The sequence below is a fragment of the Monodelphis domestica genome, chromosome 2, assembly GCF_027887165.1.
Source record: "Monodelphis domestica isolate mMonDom1 chromosome 2, mMonDom1.pri, whole genome shotgun sequence".
In the NCBI taxonomy this organism is placed as follows: domain Eukaryota; kingdom Metazoa; phylum Chordata; class Mammalia; order Didelphimorphia; family Didelphidae; genus Monodelphis; species Monodelphis domestica.
In genome coordinates, this window is record NC_077228.1 from 83,670,348 (window position 1) to 83,690,015 (window position 19,668).

Below are 19,668 nucleotides of genomic sequence, written 5' to 3' on the forward strand. Positions count from 1 at the left end.
TGATGAGATTCCTTTCATTCTCTTACTGTCACTGCATAAACAGAGACAACTAGGTGGGCCATTTGGTAGAGTATTGGAATTGGAGCAAAAAAAAACCCTAATTCAATTATGACTTCAGATACTTACTAATTGTGGGACCCTGGTCAAATCATTTCACTTGGTCTGCCTTGGTTTCTTCATTTATAAAATGGAGATAATAGTAATAGCATCTAACTCAAAGAGTTGTTGCGAGGATCAAATGAGATATTTGTAAAGTTCTTTCTTAAATAAGTTATTTTGTATTTAACCATAGATCTATAATATATTTAGTTTTCATAAATATTTGTTTAAGTATTCATTCCTACTATTTGCAAATGTATTTGTTCAACTTCTTAATTTCTCTCCTCAGCACAGTTTGACAGCGTAAACGGACACAGTGAACTCGTTATTGAAAGAGTATCCAAGGATGACTCTGGCACTTATGTATGTACTGCAGAAAACAAAGTTGGTTTTGTCAAAGCCATTGGATTTGTTTATGTGAAAGGTAAGTACTGTGGACATATTACATAGATTAAAAATGAGCATTTTATATTTTTTTTTATTTAACAAGCTTTTCTCCTTATGAGTCATCTTGGTGTGACCACAGTAGCAGTAGGTTCTCAAGACCTGTGCCAGTCGACCTCAAAGTCTAGACAATCCTACCCAGCTGAAAAGGCTTTGAGTACATGTGGCTATTGTCCAAAGACTAGTTTGCCTAATTTTCGAAAGGTATCTCATCTTAGAGGCTCATTTTCTCAAAAACCGTGAACAGCCCACTGTTGAATCTAGGATGATCTCTCTTGATGAAAATGGTGCCCAGAGTAATTATCAAAGACCTTCTACTAAGATTTAGGATGGTTGAGATTTGTTAGTGGAATGAGTACCCACACCAATTAAATCACAGATCATTAAAGAATTGACATATTGTGTAACAATATTAATAACATTGAACATTAACTGTCTGATGATTGGTTAAACAATTCTGGAAGCAATCAGTTATTTAAAAGCTATGATTAAATAGATATATATGTATATATGTATATACATATACATATATATATATATATGTGTGTGTGTGTGTGTGTGTATGTATATTTGCCATATTCCTTATAGCAAACAAACTAAATCTAGATGGAAGACTGGGTCCTTGATGTTTTTCATATCAGTACTATATTTTCTATATGTTAAAATGCAGAAGTAGAATCATTTACTGAAAATGTTTTTGGAAGGAAATAGAATGAATGTTAAAACTTGTATACTTAATATTCATAAGCCTTTATTCTCTACTTGCCATAGTACTCAAATCTGCTTCCCTAACTCCTTCTTTACAATATTGATAATAGCTAATCTTTCTATAGCACTTTTTATTTGCAAAATTCTTTACTCATTATTATTTGACCCTCATAAAAATCCTAATATATAGGTACTATTATTATCCCCATTTGCAGATGAGAAAGCTGAGCCAGACAGAAAGCAGTTAAGTGACTTAGCCAGGGTCACACAACTAATAAATGTCTGAGGTTGAATTGAAATGGAGATTCTCCTAACTCAAAGCCCAGAACTTTAGTCCTTATGCCACCTGGCTACATCTTGGTGGTTATAATTAGAATGTACATATATATCTTTCAATGTAAATCTTTTTTTTTTTACTTTTGCCTAATGACTTCAGACAGATAGCTGAATGACTCGAGTATTCTGGGTCCATTCTTGCATCTTCCATGTTCAAAGAGGTGCCAGTTGCTTAGAAGTTCCAGTTAACTGTAACTGTATTGTCTAATGCCTACAATAATATTGTCAATTTGTTTACCCACCCTCTTTCACATCACAAATTTGTCTGCTTTAGAGACAAAACAAGATTAAGAGTTTGGACCTCAAACAGTCACACACTATGCAATCAAATGACTTACAACCTATATTATGTAACTTTTTTTCTTTAACAAAGCAGAAAACCAAAACAGATGTTTGTCAGTTATTTAGTTGATTGTATTATTAGCTATTCAGAATCTGAATGATTCAGGAGGCTCCCCTAGTGGATATTTTAGCTATTTACATTGTTTGATCAACAACTGTCAAATCCTAGAATTACTTTCCTTTGCATTTAGCTTTCAGATATTTGTCTCATGTTCATGTATCTTCCTCTCAGAGCCTCCAGTTTTCAAAGGGGACTATCACTCTAATTGGATTGAGCCCCTGGGAGGTAATGTGATCCTAAATTGCGAAGTTAAAGGTGATCCACCCCCAACAATACAGTGGAGTAGAAGTGGAGTGGGAGTCCAGATAAGCAACAGGATCCGACAACTCAGCAATGGTTCCCTGGCCATCTATGGCACTGTTGTAAGTCACGCTGATGCTCATTTACGTGTATTAAAATGGCGAGGGGCAGATCTCAGCTGCCCACTAAGTTGGTATTGAATTGGATACTTTTTCTGAAATGCTCATTTTAAATTATGAAACATGAACCAATGATGTGTTAAAGAAAAACATTTAAGACTTCAAAATATTTTTTTCAATTTCATTAAACAAATAAAAAATCATGGAATCAGTTTACAGCTTTTAGATTCAGTTAAGACTTTCATGAAAAGCCTACTGTGTGCCAGATACTGTCCTGAACTCTGGGGATACAAAAAAAAGGCAAAAGATAATTTAATGAAGGAAGAAAACACCAAAAAAGGAGCTGAGGGAGAGAGTGGGACAGGGGATCTGGCACAGGGGGATGATGAAGACTAAAGTACAGTGGGGTGGAAAATGAAGAGAAGGGTAGCCTGGGGACCTTTTTTATTTTTTAAACATTTACCTTCTATCTTAGAATTGATACTGAGTATTGGTCTCAGAGTAGAAGAATGGTAATGGCTAGGCAATTAGGATTAAGGAATTTACTTGCCACGGGTCACAGTAAGGCAGTGCCTGAGATCAAATTTGAACCCAGGACCTCCCATCCCCAGGCCTGACTTTCTATCCATTGTGCTCCCTTTCTGGTCCCTGGGCTACTCTTCTTAAAAGGAGGATCTAGGTGAAATTCTTGGCTCTGTATTGTAGACCATCAGAGGAAAAGAGGAGCCTTAGGAACAGGACATGCTGACTAGGGGAAAATTTCAGGGTTGATGTGATCTTGCAGGATGAATCCAGTAACAAAGCTTTTTCCAACAGGGTCATTTTGATCATTTAGGCTATCCAAAGAGTTTTAAAATAAATTCATTTGAATTTGAAAAAGGAATCTCAAAATTACAACTTTATGTTCCTTCACTCCCAAAATCAGCTCTATGGCCCAATTCTCCTAGCAAATTCTATGTTAAACATACCTCAGTAATTTGTTGGTTCACTTCACAAAGTATTTCAGATGTTTTGAAGATATAATTATCTTAAAGTTATAGTTGATAAAAAGATATATATATATATATTCTTGATCACCAAATTCAATGCTCTTTCCTCAGTACTTATTTTCTGACTTTCCTGCTATTTCTGATCACTCCGTTTCCTCTTGAAATTATCTTCTACTTTGTAGTCCTTTAGCAGAAACATTTCCATGTAAAAATGTACAGTTACCCCAAGGTTCACCTTTGCTGTTCTCTGTCTTGGTCTTCTCTGCCAGAGGTTTTATCTATGCCCATAACCTCTCTGTAATTTCTAAAATTAACTTCAGCCCTAATCTCTCTTTTAAATTCCCGGGTTGTATTCTAAATAGCCTGCTTGAGCTTTTTAGGTAAACATCCCACCATCACCTTAAACTCATCATGTCTAAATGAAATCCTATCTTTCTCCCTCATCTTAACTTCTCTAATTCTCTTGAGTATCATCTTTCTCCAAGGCTTGAAAATTCGGTTTTATTTGGGACTCTTTTCTCTTTCATGCCTCTCATATTCCATCAATTGCTGAATCCTATCAATTTTTCCTTTAAATTATCTTTCACACTCATCCCTTCCTTTCTATTTCCACTAACAGTCTACTGAGATTTTTATTCATATACTACTCAGACTCTTATCATCCCACTCTAAGAAAATTTCAATAGCTTCCTATTCTCTGTTTTCCTACTTTCTTTCTCTTGATCCTTCCATTTTCACTAACAAATTAATCTTCATGTCACACATTTTCTCAAAAACTTTTGGTATCCCACTATGGACTCTAGGATCAAACCTTTTTTCCTTAGCCTCTACTCCAGGCTTTCCTAAACCTAATTAAATTTACCTTTCTAGACTTTTGGCCGATCATTTCCTTTCACTGTGAATCACCTACCCATGACAGGTGCTTAGTAAAAAATGTTCCCTTTATTTGATGAAAATGTTTTAAAGGTAGTATTGAAAGTAGCCACTTTAACTGGTAATATGTTATTCTCTAGAAGGTGAAATTTGTTTTACTTTTCTGTTTAATAACTATGTATTTCATAAGAGGAGATGTTACAGTTTAAAAAAAAAGATTGGTCTGAGAAAGTTTTATACTTTCCAAGACTAAATTAAAGGCACTTTTCTTCTCTTAAAATATTTGCTCTCATAAATACTAATATGTTATGAGAAAGTTATGACATAGGAATTCAAATTTTTATTAAACCATTTCTCTCCATAGAATGAAGATGCGGGTGACTATAAATGTATAGCTACCAATGATGCTGGTGTGGTGGAGCGAAGCATGACTTTAACACTTCAGAGTAAGCCACAGAATTAAATGTTTATCATTCAGATCGAGGAATGCCACCTAGAATTTCCTGCTTCCTTAGCCAAACATTTTCTTTGGTTTTGGCCACTAGAGTGTTTAAATTAACAAAATAAAAAGAGGTTTGATTACTTCTAAATGATCCTTTTAAAAACCTGTTCTCTGTGCTTAGCATCATATGTTCTAGGTAACAGGCAGAGAGCTGGATTTGTGTTCTAAAATATGGGTTCAAATCTTGACTCTGCTAGTTGGTTATAATATTACATGGCCTTAGACAAGTCACTTCACCAGATCTCATTTTCCTCATAAGATAAGGGGGTTCAACTAGATGATTCCCTGGCTCTCAATCCAACTATATATATATATATGAAATTTCATATATATCCATATATGAAAAAGTAAAACTGGATGCAGCATACCACTGTAACAGTTAAAATTTAGGGGAGATGGGGAGACTGAGGCAGGTAGAAATTAGTTTCTCTCTGCAAGGAGTATTATATTTTTTAGAGGTTTATTAAAGGTTAAAGATTAAGAATATACAAGTAAGAAACATGTGCCTAGGCCAGAGGCCTAGACAAAATAACCTCACATCATGGAAGAGACGCCTCTGCTCCAAAACGGAAGTCCAAAAAAAGCCAAGACCTCCCCAAAAGCCTTTGAATACTTAAATACCTTCTCGATCTTGGCCCAGGTGAGATTACAAGGCATTCTGGGGAAGTGGAGCAAAGGCTCATGGGGATTGTAGTCCTGTATTCGAGTCTATTTTTTACATTCCTCCGTGTGATCATTTTGGAAAAATTAATTTTTCCCCAAAAGGATCATAAAAACATAATAAACTTAAAAGATTACAATAGTGTGAGGATAAGAGAAAAAAGAATAAAACCAATAATTGTTGAACACAACATTGACAAAAAGCCGTTAGGGGGCAGTCCCCTTTGGCATAAAAGTATACATACAAATAAATGTTCAATCACCCACACCCAAAGTTCAATTTTGTGCAACTTGTGGTCTGGAGGCTTCTTCATGGTGGCTTCTCCAACAGTTCAGTTTCTTAATTCAGGGAAGTAGCATCTTCTTTACCTAAACTTCTTCTCAAAAGGAATTTAAACTTTGCAATTTAAATAATGATTTTTTTTACATTCCCCCGTGTTGTGGGTGATTGAAAGATTCAGAATCAGTTAGGGATGCATGGCTGAGGTATGAGGTATATGAATCAATTGGCAAGAGATATTAAAAAGACATCAGAAAATCCAAAAGAAAAATTTCTGGATGAAAATATAGACTATCAAAGTCTTATGTGTAAAAATTCCAAGTAGAAGAAAAATAAATCTATAACAGGTCCTTCAATCAGGGCCCAATCAAAATGATCTAAGTAATGATGCATTTACCCAGTCAGTGCCAGGACTACAGAAAGGTACCACACTATGAGAGGCAGAAAAGAAAGGGACCAGATTATAGAAGCCAAGTAGGAGCCAAGGTTTTGGGGATACTCATCTGTGAGTATCTTCAGAGTGAGTGTAGATACAAGGAAAGCCTATGTCTTAACACATGTTAAACATAGTAACCTCGAGTCTCCACACTAGGTTCAAGACCTTTGTATTGGCCTAGAAGTGCATCAATCCATCCTAGATTGGCCTTTCTTTGGCCCTATGAAATGGCTCTTGTGTGTATCTCTTGTCATGGAATCAGACAGAATCATTAAGCAAAGTCCCATAATTTATTTAAATAATTAGTGGCATCAGTTTTATAGTCACAAGCTTTTTAGGGCATGCATTAGCAAATGTATCTTAAACTTGTAGCACTGAAAATCAAAAGGTTAAAGAAAATCTTAATACTGGTGACATGTGCTTCAAATATAAAAAGGAGAGAAAAAATAATAAAAAAACTGAAAAAGTATATTGCACATGCAAGAAATATATATTAATAAAAGAGCTTTAAAAAATTCAAAAATATAGCTTATAATCATTGACACTTTGTGTCAGTTAAGAAAATATAAAATACAAGGCTTTCTCACCAAAAAATGAGATCCATTTCCTCTTTGTATCTGGCCATGATCACTGTGAGTAGAAGGCAAATGAATTGAACAAGGTTAACAATTTTTCATCTTTAAAAATACAGTAGTACAAATATGTAGATATCAAAATCCCCAAAATTCTCAATAGCTCAATTAATTACAATAGCAAACAAACACACTTTCATATTTCACATAAGTTGCTGTATGACATTTTTAAAACCTATGAATTGATGGACATTTGTCACAATTTTTACAAATGTAGCAATCTTTCAACCTTGGTATTTAAACATATTTTTTTTAAACAAAGTAAAACTCATCTTGGGTTTAGAACATAATCAAGAAATCTATATATCATTCTGGTAGAAGTAAAATAGTGAGCTGAAGAGCATAAATAAAGGGGTGCTCCTTTTTCTTGGAGGCTTATAGGGATACAAATGCCCTGAGATTAACTGCCCAACTTCCATTCACATGTGGGAAGGTTGGGGGTTATAAAATACATTTCACTTCAGCTACTGTAATGGGCCTTACCTCGTGGTAGGGGCAGGCAAAAATATTTGTTAAAAATTCCAAAAATCATATTTAAAAAAACCCTTAAAATCAAATCATTTGAGGTATTTAGCACATTAAAATTCCAAAGGTTGTTAATACAATTATAACCAGTTCTGAAGTCCATCTATCCTCAGCAAAATAGAAAAAAGCTGTTTTTTCATATATGGGCTTATTCACAATAATATTTGTTCAACACAGTTAAAGGGGAAAAACAACAGAATTTTAAAACTCAGTACATTCAAAATAAATTCAATCAACCTTCAGTTCAAGCAGAATAATATTGAATCCAGTAATATATGAACTTAAAATCACAAAGTTAAACCATAACAAAAAATGCAATAGAATACAGAGATTTTTATAAACCATTGGAGTCTGAAATGCCTTAGAATGTAGCCTTTAGTCTCTTCAAAGTTCCTTGGGGGTTTTTTGTTTGTTTGTTTGTTTTTAATTATCCATTTAAATGTCTATTGTCCGAAGGTAGAGTAGTAAAGGCTAGGCTATGGGGTTCAAGGGATCCTCCAGGGCCCCATAGCTGGGAAGCTTTGGAGGCCAGATTTTAACTAGAGACCTCCTGTCTCTGGGCCTGGCTTCCAGTTCGCTGGGCCACCCATTTTCCTCCCCAAAGTTAAAGTTGAATCTTTGGGCTGAGTCTGCTCCCAGACAGGCAGGTAAAATCAATGAAATTGCCAGAAGAGTCAAAAATCCTTTTAAACAGCCCATTGCTTTTTAGGTTTCTGTTTGAAAAGATCTGTTTCTTCTCTCTAATCTTTTCTGTCTTTCCCCTCTCTGATACCCCTGTGGCCAATACCCCAGCCACGTGGAGGCTTAGCCTAAGGGAAAATTGCCCGTTCTCCTTTCCCTCTGGTCTCTCCCCTCCGCCCACGTGGCCAATACTGTTACCAGCTGGTGGCAATGAGTCCTGAGCGATCTGCTCCAAGGATCTGGGTGATGAGCCGGCTGGGGTCACACTCTTGGGTCTGGGGCGCAGAAATAGGCAGGCAGCGGGCCGGTGAGAGGCCAGGAGCTGGAGCGGCTGCGGGGGTGGGCAAGGCCGGGACCAGGTACCATGTGAGGACAATCAGGGCTGCAGGCTGAGGCAGGAAGCGGGGGGACCGAGCCAGGTGGGGTGGGCAGCAGGTCCGGAGCCTGTAGAAGCTTTGCGAGGGTAGAAAACCTTGGCCAGAGAGATATGGCTCAAAAAAAAAATTTCTAGGTACTAGCTATTAAAACTGAATTTAAGATCAGAAAAGAAATCAGAAGATTGAGTTTTTTTTTCCCATTAGGTCACCATCTGTAACAGTTAAAATTTAGGGGAGATGGGGAGACTGAGGCAGGTAGAAATTAGTTTCTCTCTGCAAGGAGTATTATATTTTTTAGAGGTTTATTAAAGGTTAAAGATTAAGAATATACAAGTAAGAAACATGTGCCTAGGCCAGAGGCCTAGACAAAATAACCTCACATCATGGAAGAGACGCCTCTGCTCCAAAATGGAAGTCCAAAAAAAGCCAAGACCTCCCCAAAAGCCTTTGAATACTTAAATACCTTCTCGATCTTGGCCCAGGTGAGATTACAAGGCATTCTGGGGAAGTGGAGCAAAGGCTTATGGGGATTGTAGTCCTGTATTCGAATCTATTTTTTACACCACTACTATTAGAAAAGCAATGTAAGGTTTTCCTTCTGCTGATATTGGATGCCTTATCAATAGTCTTGCAGGAATAAGCCCTATTTAATAATACCCTGTCCAACTATCATTGGATTATAGCATCATTAATATAGAATAACCAATTGCACCACAAATCTTGAAATCCCACTATAAAAGCATTTTACTGATTGACCAAGATACAAGAGAGATGAATAACAGCAGTTAGCTAACTTTCTTTGCAATTTTGTTTCACCTAATGTGATATTATTGTGGCATCTATTAATGCTATATGCCTCGTCTTAAAACTCTTTCTAAAAATAATGTTTTTTAAAAATACTACTATGGGGTGGCTCAGCAGATAGAGAGCCAGGCCTGGACACAGAAAGTCATGGGTTCAAACCTCCCTTCAGACACTTCTTAATTGTGTTTCCCTGAGCAAGTCATTTGACCCCCATTGCCTAGCCCTTACCACTCTTCTGCCTTGGAACCAATATTTAGTAGTGATTCAAAGACAGAAGGAACCTTTTTTTTTTAAGTACTACTATAAATATTACCTTGTACCTTAGGTTTTCAAATGGAAATGTATAAAACCTCTTGATTATAGAACATTAATTTTGCATGCTAAGCTGTAGCTTTATGGTCATTATAAAACTTCCAGGCAACTCTTAGGAAGCAGAATCTTCATATATTTCATAAAATGAAATTGACTCTCTCAGTGAATCATGTCCTTTAGACATGTGCCACAAAGTCTCTTCTTTTGGCTTTTTCTATATTCCATGAGACATTAAAAAGTTGTCTGAGACTTTTTTTTAACATTATTGGATTCTTGCCAATGTTCAGGGATTCATAGAATTCAAAGATTCATAAATTCATAGAATTCATAAAATTTCAGGACTAAAGGGACCTAAGAAGTTACCTTGTCCAACCCGTGACTCAATGGATTATTTCCTTCTATATTGTTCCCCAAAAGTGACCTTTAGCCTCTATTTGTCCAATTATTCCATTGACAAATTCACCATCTTTCTTACAAGCCAGCCCATTCTATTTTTGTGTAGCTAATTATTAAAAAGTTCTTTCTTTATTGGGCTGAAGTCAACCTTCTTGTAACCTCATCCATTGTTCCACCTTCTTTCTGCTGAGGCCCAAAAGAAGGAGTCTAAAAAACCTAGTTCGAGATCCAGCCTGATAAACATCCCTGTTAACTCATCTCTTCTGATTTGAACATGCTCAGTTTTTTCATTACCCAATGCTCATTTGATGTGGTTTCAAGGTATCTCATCATTCTCTTCTGCATACATTCTAGTTTGTTCCTATTCTTCCCCAAATGAGGCACCCAGAACTGAACGGAGTACTTTCCATTTAATTTGATTAAGAGAACAATAAGACTATCCCTTCTCTTATTCTGGACACTATCTTTCCATGAATAGAGCCAAGTTTGCATTGAGGCAATGTGATCTAGTGGCCATCTAGTGGGCAGGTCCTGATTTGAATCCATAATAGTTACTAAGGACAACTCACTGGACAGATTTAATCTTCTCAGTGCCCCAGACAACTCTATAAGATTATAAATGACAAATATATTGCCCATCTGCTTTGATAGCATTTTCAGCTGGGTAATTGTTCTGGAGGAAAAGTAAGAAAAAGACTGAACCTTGGACTTGATGGCCCAAGGTGACTAGGGCACATTTGAGCTTAAGGCCCCATATTCTGACACAGAAAGTACATTAGCATTAAAATATTTCCTGGCATACCCCGGAGGCAGAATTCCTCTAGGATGCAAGAATTTTCTAGTGCATTGTTAGACTGAATAAAGAAGCTCACTTGTTTTTTTCCTTGTTTTGTTCAACTTTCGTGTCTGTGTGATTTTAATTTTGGATAGCTGATGTCACAGTTGATAAAGTACTGGGTCTAGTCATAAAAATCAGATTTTAGTTCTAGCCTCAGTGACATTGGGTAAGTCATCTAACTTCTGTCTGCCTGTCAACTGTAGTAGCTCTACTCACAGAGTTGTTTGAACACTGTATAAAATGACCTGGGTTACCAATCTACCCTTATCTTCCATTATGAATACAAGTCAGCTAGCATTCATTAATAGCTATTTGTGCCAGAGATCTAGTGTGTGTTGAATACCAGAGTTAAAGACAAGGATGGACAGAGGGCACATTGGCATAGAGAGCTCTTGGTTAAGGAAACTCACCTTACCAATGTAGATTAGCTTTTTTTTAGAAACTTAAAGGCTTGGAGAATTACCTAGAACATTGAGAGGTTAAATGAATTGCCCAGAGTCACACAACCAATATATATCAGAGGTATGACAAGAACAAAGATCTTCCTGTCTTTCCTACCTTTAATGCTAGCTCTCTACCTGCTTTACCATATTGCCTCTAGGTACTGGGATTACAAAGATGAAAATTAAACAGCTCTATGCCTTAAAGCACCTTGTATTCATCTGTAGCAACAATTATCTGGAAAGCAACATAAAAAGAAAATTAAGCATAAAATTTATACAGGGATTCTCATTTGAAAAGTATTTAATCAACCAGCCTTAACTAGTTTTATAGTTATTTAGTAAGGTGGTGAAATAAGAACCACTTCTCTAAAATATCCTACCAAAGTCTGTGAAACATTCTCCCTCCCTCTACCACACCTGGAATCTCAGGGAAAGTGGCTTAAGTTTAGTGAAGAGATGGCAAGGGGTAACAGCTCCTTGGTTGCTAGAAGTCCTTCTCTCCCTGTAGTGGAAGGCTTAATAAGTTCCCCTTTTGAATAAAGACTGTCCTTGGCTCCTGATGATACAGAAACTGTCACCAACTGTTCCAAACATGCCTTTTTAGGAAAGAGATGGGAAGATGAGATCCTGCATCCACTAAAAACCCTTTGAAGTTCACACAGTCCTTTTCTGGTCAAAGATGATGTGGAGGGAAAGAGACTTGGCCTTAGCCAAAAGCAAAGTCTCTGTTCTTCACCCACACACTTGAGATGAAGTTCATTTTCAGGAGTTTTCCCTAGAATACTACACTTACTCCAATTTCTGAAATTCTCTCACTTCTTAATCCCCTTCATAATCTATAAATGATCTCTAGATATGTCCAAGTTTCCTGGCCTCTCCAATTGTTATGCAACAAAGGCCTATTTTAATTGATTGATTGAGACATGTTATCTATTTATAGTAGTAGCATTTATGAAATGAGGTAGTTTTGGAGTTGTAACCAAAGAAGCTTTGGCCTAGGCCATTACATCTCAGAATCACAGGGATCTCATGGAATCAAGGGTTCTGAGTAGTGCCAAAGAGCAGTAGATTCTTTTGTTTTGATTTCCACTGTAGAAAAGGTGTTAATTTGGTTATCAATCCTCAAACAAGGCTCTAGGCTCCTCACTGTCCCACAAAGAGACTTTGCTCATTACTTCCTCCATACCATTATTGTTCTCCTGTTTATAATACCTTTCTGCCTATCCAAATCCTACCTATCCTTCATCCTTTTTGTTCAGTCATGTCAAATTCTTTGTGAAGCCATTTAGGGTTTTCTTGGCAGAAATACTGAAGTAGGCTGCCATTTCCATCTCTAGTTCATTTTACAGATGAGGAAACTGAGGCCAACAAGTTTAAATGACTTGCCTAAGACCACCAAATTAGTAAGTGTCTGAGGCAGGATTTGAACTTATGAAGATTCCACATCCAGTGTTCTATCCATTGGATCACCTCATTTCCCCACCTGTCCTTCAGGGCTCACTGGAATCTTCACTCCTCCATGAAATCTTTTCTAACTATTCCCAACCTTTTTGATCCTGTTATTCTCTAAATATAACACTTGTGTACAGTTATTTTTCAACTGCCTCATAGGTACATTTTTGTTTACTCTATGCTGACAGTGTGTAAGCTTCTTAAAGCAGAGACAACAATTTATTTATCTGTATCATTAATAGGTTCTAGAACATTACAGAGAAAACAGAGTAAAGACATGATAAATAAATATTTGTTCAATTTAATTGAATTGCACCTGCAAACTGAGCTGCATTGACATATATAAGATACTTTTCATTTAAAAGTTAACATTGCAGTCTGAGTCAAAGAATATACTGTCATTACTTTGCATCCATCATAAATTAGTTTTATAACTAATTTATAGAATTCTTTATAGAATAATTGTACTTTAATATTATATTTAAGTCTATTGTCTTAAAATATAAATTAAGAGAAAGTAATATTCACCCAGATAAATACAAGTGTGTGAAACTTAAGAGCATAACCTTTTTAATGTGATTTGATTGAAATCTTCATGTCTTTGAGGAATATTTAAACAGAAAAAAAGGTCACAAGTTATTGTCATCAGATAGAGAAAAGCTATAAACACTTACTGGTATCTGTATCCATGTGGTAGCAAATACCAAATAGTCTTCTCAAATGCTGCTGCATTTTTATTCTTTGCTGTGATGAAACTTTGACTCTGTTATTAAAATAATGTGTACCAAAGCAAAAGATCTCTGTGTGTTTCTCTTCAGGTCCTCCAGTTATTACTCTAGAGCCAATGGAGACAATTACCACTGCTGGCAGCACTATTGTGTTAAACTGCCAGGCAATTGGAGAGCCTCCACCAACCATTGAATGGTCTCGCCAAGGACGTCCCCTCCTCTGGGATGATCGAGTTACTCTACTGTCCAACAACTCCTTGCGGATTTCTATGGCTCAGAAAGAAGATACTTCTGATTATGAATGTGTCGCTAGGAACTTGATGGGCTCAGTCCTGGTCAGAGTACCAGTAACTGTACAAGGTAAATAACCAAAAAACTGAGCATTATTACAGAAATTTAAATCATATGGTGTAGCAAAAACCCTGACTCTTGTTTTCCTTTTAATTAAGGCACTTTAAGATTTTGAGAACATCATAAAATCATAGAACATTAGAGCAGAAAAATAATCTTAAATAGCATGTAGGTCCTTCCTCTTCTTTTACACATTAGGAAAATTTGGCCATAGAGAATAATACTAGCTGGAATTTATGAAGTACATTAAAGATTGCAAAGTGCATTTTATACATTATCTCACTTTGCCTCAAAAGAACCCTGTGAGGTAGGTACTACAGGTATTATTATCTCTGTTTTACAGATGCAGAAACTGAGGCTCAGAACAATTAAATGACTTGCCCAAGGTCAAAGAGCTAGTAAGTATAAGAGGCAAGATTCAAACCCAGATGTTTCTCTGCCTTTAAGATGACCATGCCATCCACTAGTGACTTACCCAAAGACATATGTTGAATTAGTGACGTAAAGACTAATTACTATTAGGATCAACTACCTTTCAGTTTTATAGTTTTTCTCTCTCCTCTATAGTTATATGGTAGATTCAATATAATACTACAATTTTATAAGCCCAGACCTCGGCTCCTAATTCATGTCTGAACAGAGCCAAATTAACATTTAGAGATTTAAAAATACATTCATCTGACTATATAGTATCAACTCAATAAGTGCCATTTTCTGAAATCAGTTCAGTTATTTCTCTCTTAAGTAAACTGTTTTCTATTCAAATTTATCTTAAGTGATAAGCAAAGAATTGGATTCACAGCCCAACTTTTCAAAATAATTTTCACCTTACCAAAATTATATCAAAGAGAGTACACAAAGACAAAAATAGTTCCTGTATTCAAGAAGTTCTCATTCTAATGGAAAAGACAGTATGTAAGAAAGCAAGTGTATAGAAGATATTTACAGAGGTGTCAAAAGATAACCCCAAGAGAAAGACACTAGCACAGTGCCCGGTAAGCATTTGATAGCGATTGACTGACTGACTTTTCTCCCTTGGTCTTGTCTTAGCTTTGCTGTACTTCTTTCAGGTTCCTTCCCATTCCTCAACAAGGGATAATTCTGTCCTAAAGAAGCCTTTTTAATAGCTCCAGTACAAAGAAAGGTCTCTTACCCACAGTAGATTCAGCTAGTCACATAACCTTCAATCCCAAAGATTTCATCTCTCGTCCTTACTGATCTTCTAATGGATCAAAAAATACCCAGACTCAAGTGATCCTACTTCTTCTCTCTCAGATGAGTCAATGGCAAGTCCCCACTTCCACAGGGAGATGAAATTGTAATTCTAAACGTTAGTTACCAATTCAATCTATCTAGTCTGATCAACTCTCTGTGCTTAAATTACATGATAGCTGGCCTGACAAAAATTCCTTATTTAAATCTCTTACTTTACATATAAAGGGTATAGAGTTATCTATATTCCAGTTTAACTCTATTCCCTTTATATGTAAGGTAATCATACCTTCTATTTTACTGAGAATATCAATGTCATTTGTTTCTCCTTCCTAATTGAAAACTTTTCTATCTTTGCCATCCTCTTTTCTCATTTTTCAGTCTCTGAGAAATGGTCGTGTTCCTTTCTAAAGCTAAGCCCTCTCATCTGTTCTGGAAGCCTGTTGAATTCCTTCATCTAATCTGCCTCTTGTATTTTCAGTCTCTTCCTCTTTACCTGTCAGTTCCTTTCTCTTGACTTGAAAACACATTTAGATACTCCTCATCCTTAAAACAAATAGAATATTTATTAGCATAATATAATATCAATATTATATTATGCTAATAAATATTCTATTGGTTTTATTTATTTACTTATTTAATTAAATTTAAATTTAATTAAATTTTAAAAAATTAATTAATATTAATAATATTAGCACCCCCTTAAACTCCTAGCCCATAGTTCTACTCCCTTATGACTGACAAAAATTTAGAGAAATATGCAGTTTCTACCTCTTCGTTTCTTTCGATCACACCAGATGGATTCTCTCCCAACATTCTCTTTAAACTGGTTTCTTGAAGATCATTCATGACTTGTTCATTACCAGATGCAACTCCCTGTTTTGCAGAGAAGAAAGATGAAAGAAAGAACTCAAGAGACTTGCCCATGTCCATCTAGCTAGTATGTGTCAGAGGAAAGAACTGAAACCAAGAACTCCCATAACCAAGTGCAGTGCTCTTTCCCCTAAACACACTAACTTTCTACTACTGTGTATGCCTCTGTTACATGAATATTTCAGTCTGTTGTTTTGTATTATAGTTGTATAGGTATCTATCTTACTTTTCTTCAAGCTAGCCTGAGAACCCAAAGAGTTGACAAGTCAACAAGCATCTATTAATTACTTACTAGGTCCCAGGTACTGAGATCAGATGCCTTCTCTGACACCTAGCAATAGGACCACAGGCAAGTCACAATCTCTCTGAGCTTCATATGAAAAATGAGCATAAAAATAATAAACGAACTTACAGGGTTGTTGTGAGGATCAGATGCTATGTGCATTCTAAAAACCAAAAGTATTATATAAATGTCCATTATAATTATGTTTTATTGTTATTAATGCTACCTCACTCAGTTTTTTTGATGGGGTTGAGATAGAAGCATTCTGAGGACAAAATGCTATCCTACGATTATTCTTGTATATTTAATATCCTGGGGGAAATTGCTCAGTGACTAAAATGATTGGGTTTTCTAGTAATTAAATTAATATTAGGAGATAAACTTATCTTCTATAGATGTTCTATAGAAATATCTTCTGGACATATTCTCTGGCATATCTTCTGAAAATATCTTCTGGACAACCATAGGAACAGGATAGCCCAGATGATATAGATCTCATCTTTTGCCAAACATGGCTTTCATTTCTTCTACTAGTTCTCCTTGGCTTACTGTTATTATAATAGAAAATTATTTTTCTCATCTTGTTTAATAAGGAACATATATAAATGATCCTAGGAAATGTTGCTATCCTCTTATTCTTTTACATCAAATGTTCTATGTATCATTGCACAGTCCAAACCAATCAATAAGCATTTCTTAATAAGTAAATGCTCATGGGTTCAAATCTGGGCTCAGATACTTCCTAGCCATCTGACCCTGGACAAATCACTTAACTCCCATTGCCTAGCCCTTAGCACTCTTCTGCCTTGCAACCTATACCTATTATTGGTTCCAGGACAGAAGATAAATGTTTAAAAAAATAAGTAAATGCTCAGTGTGTGCCAGTCACAATGCTAAGCCCTGGATACATTTTAAAAAATGCAAAAACAATCTCTCTCCTTAGGTATCCCATGCTCTAGATTTGGAGATAACATGAATACAAGCTATGTGCATACAATACATGTATACAGGTTAAATTAGGGGTAATCATGGAGGGAACATAGTAGCATCACAGGGCCTAGGAAAGGCTTCTTTTAGAAGTTTATATTTTAGCTGAGATGAAAGAACTGCTTTTTATAATTGAATTATTATTATTGTTATAAAAATTGTTTTATATTGTACTAAGTTTTAATAGGATAGGGACTGTCATATGTAATCACAAAATCTTGGAGCCAGAAAGGGCTTTAAAGATTACTTATCCAGCCCCTCCCCAGAATATAAAGTATATAAAGAATATAAAATATAAATATTCTATTAAAGCCTCAAATCATCATCACTCAAAAGACAATTTAAACCCCCCAAAAGAAGGAACTCACTACACCTCACAATGATCCACTTGAGGCAAATAAAATTATACTAATAGTTATTAAAAGCTCTTTACATGTGCTGAAATGGACCCCTTTATAATTTCTACTCATTGATTCTAAAAATTTCCATTGGAATCATACAAAATAAGTTTCCATCTTCTTGAGTATGATTGCCATTTGAATACTTGAAAGTAGTAACCTTCTCCCACAAAATTTCTCTTTTCCAAGCTAAATATCCTCAGTTCTTTTGGAATCGTTTCATATAATATGGGTTTCAGGCTGCTCATAGTTCACCTCCTCTGGACATGCTCTGGTTTGTCAGTTTTCCTCTTAAAATGAGACCCATCTTTCTATGACATTAACACAGACCGCTGAGTACAATTTCAGTTGAGCAACAAGGGTGGAAGCCAAATTACAAGGGGTCAAGGAGTAAATCTGCAATGAGCAAAGAGGCTAAAAGTAGTGGGAATTGGTATTAGCCACTAACTCAAGGTATTTTGTAGTGAAAGTAAGCAAAGAAATATGATGGCACCATGAGGGAACATCAAGAGATGATCAAGGGAAAGCTATTCAGGGTAGGAAAACCTACTGTGAAAGCTTAACAGTTTGAGGAAACCACTGGAAAGGGGTATAATAAATGAGATCAAGGTTCCCAGGGAGAGGCAATGAGGAATGAGTTTTAAAAGAAAGGTTAGAGCATTATCCTTGGGAAAGAGAAGAGAAATCAATTAACTGATGGGAAATGTACTTTATAAGGTAGTTTGTTTGGATGATTATTTAAAAGTATCTGATGAGTCAAAACGAAATAAATCAATTTTTGTTTTTCAAATTAAAAGAGAGAAACCACAGGAAAGGATGATAGGATGAATAGAGAGGCAGAAGTCTCTACTCTCCAACCTATTTCCATTACTGACACCTACCAATCATTAGTTGGCAATGTCAAATGTCATAAAGCCTTCTTCCAATTCCCTCAGGCAAGAGTATTTTCCTCCTGTGAACTTCCACAGTATTTAATCTTATTTTTGTGTGTCTCTCAGAAGCTTTTATAGTTTCTTGCTTAATAAATGTTTTTAATTGAGTCATTGAATTCACACTAAATTTAGGTTAATTTTTTTTTCAGTGCATGGCGGATATTCAGAATGGTTTGAATGGAGACCCTGTAGTGTCACCTGTGGTCAAGGTGTTCAGAAAAGGATTCGTCAGTGCAATAATCCCTTTCCAGCCAATGGTGGGAAGCCTTGCCAAGGTCCAGATTCAGAAATGCGCAACTGTCAAAACAAACCTTGCCCAGGTAGATTTTGATAACTACTGCTAGGTATACAGGTATCCCTTCCACATCAGAGGAGTTAGGGGCATGGAGCCCCTTTGATCTGAAAATCCATATAAAATGTTTTGGTCTTCCCTTCATACCAGAGAAGAAGTCTGAATTTTTTTCTTTTTCTTTTATGGAATGTTTACAGTATTAAAAAGATTAAATAAATTGATATTATACAATACTGCACATAAATGATGGTGAATCTTTTAAAGACCAAGTGCCCAAATTGCAACTCTCACACTGCATGTGAGTGCCCTGCCTTACCCCAGACAGAGGAGGGAGGAAGCACTCCCTTTGGGCTGCTGGTCAAAGGAGCAGGTGATATGAGAAATTTCCTCAGATACACATGGAAAGGAAGAAGGCAGCAGCCTCCTCTGGCACTCATGACATAGGTTCACCAACATGGCTATACTTATATTTTATGCATTTCTATATTTCTGAATTTTTTTCTCTGTTATCTGCTGGCTGTTGCATGTCATCGTCAGCTTCTAAAAAACTCCCCCAAAATTCCTATTTAATTTATTATGCTGACTCATGATATATCAAAACAATAATATATCAAAACTATGATAGAGAAAGTTGCAATGTGGAAGGGATACCTATATATTTTTCAAGTTCCCACACCTAAGTCACATTTATGGGCTTCCTTAGGACTTAAATTGAAACAGATTTGATGGTGAAAATTTTTCATCCTTAATTTAGTGGATGGAAACTGGTCAGAGTGGAGCCCTTGGGAAGAGTGTACAAGGACTTGTGGACAGGGAAACCGAACCAGGACCAGAACTTGTAATAATCCTCCAGCTCAGCATAATGGAAAGCCATGTGAAGGAAATGCAGTGGACATATTCATGTGTAATGCTAAGCCTTGTCCAGGTAATTATATTCATAGTAATATTAAAATGTATATATTCAACATTGGTTAGACTTATTTCACTCATTCAAGGTACTTCACTGATAACGATCAGAAACTCTGTAACTTGAGTCTTAAAAAGTTACTGGAAACCCTCAGAG

The 19,668-nt window shown here is 36.0% G+C and overlaps 1 protein-coding gene across 4 annotated transcripts in view; it reads left to right on the forward strand.

The window, feature by feature from the left end:
- The window catches only part of HMCN1 (hemicentin 1), a 520,282-nt gene that overhangs the window by 447,744 nt on the left and 52,870 nt on the right, over window positions 1-19,668 (forward strand). For 3 of the 4 annotated variants that reach the window (XM_001375804.3, XM_016430009.2, XM_056815652.1), the window contains 6 exons: window positions 389-523; window positions 2,162-2,352; window positions 4,576-4,657; window positions 13,368-13,637; window positions 18,463-18,633; window positions 19,360-19,530. In XM_001375804.3, coding sequence (XP_001375841.2) covers window positions 389-523; window positions 2,162-2,352; window positions 4,576-4,657; window positions 13,368-13,637; window positions 18,463-18,633; window positions 19,360-19,530 — 1,020 coding nt within the window. Of the gene's footprint in view, window positions 1-388; window positions 524-2,161; window positions 2,353-4,575; window positions 4,658-13,367; window positions 13,638-13,971; window positions 14,027-18,462; window positions 18,634-19,359; window positions 19,531-19,668 lie in introns of those variants that run through there. The other variant, XM_056815653.1, reaches the window with a different exon arrangement.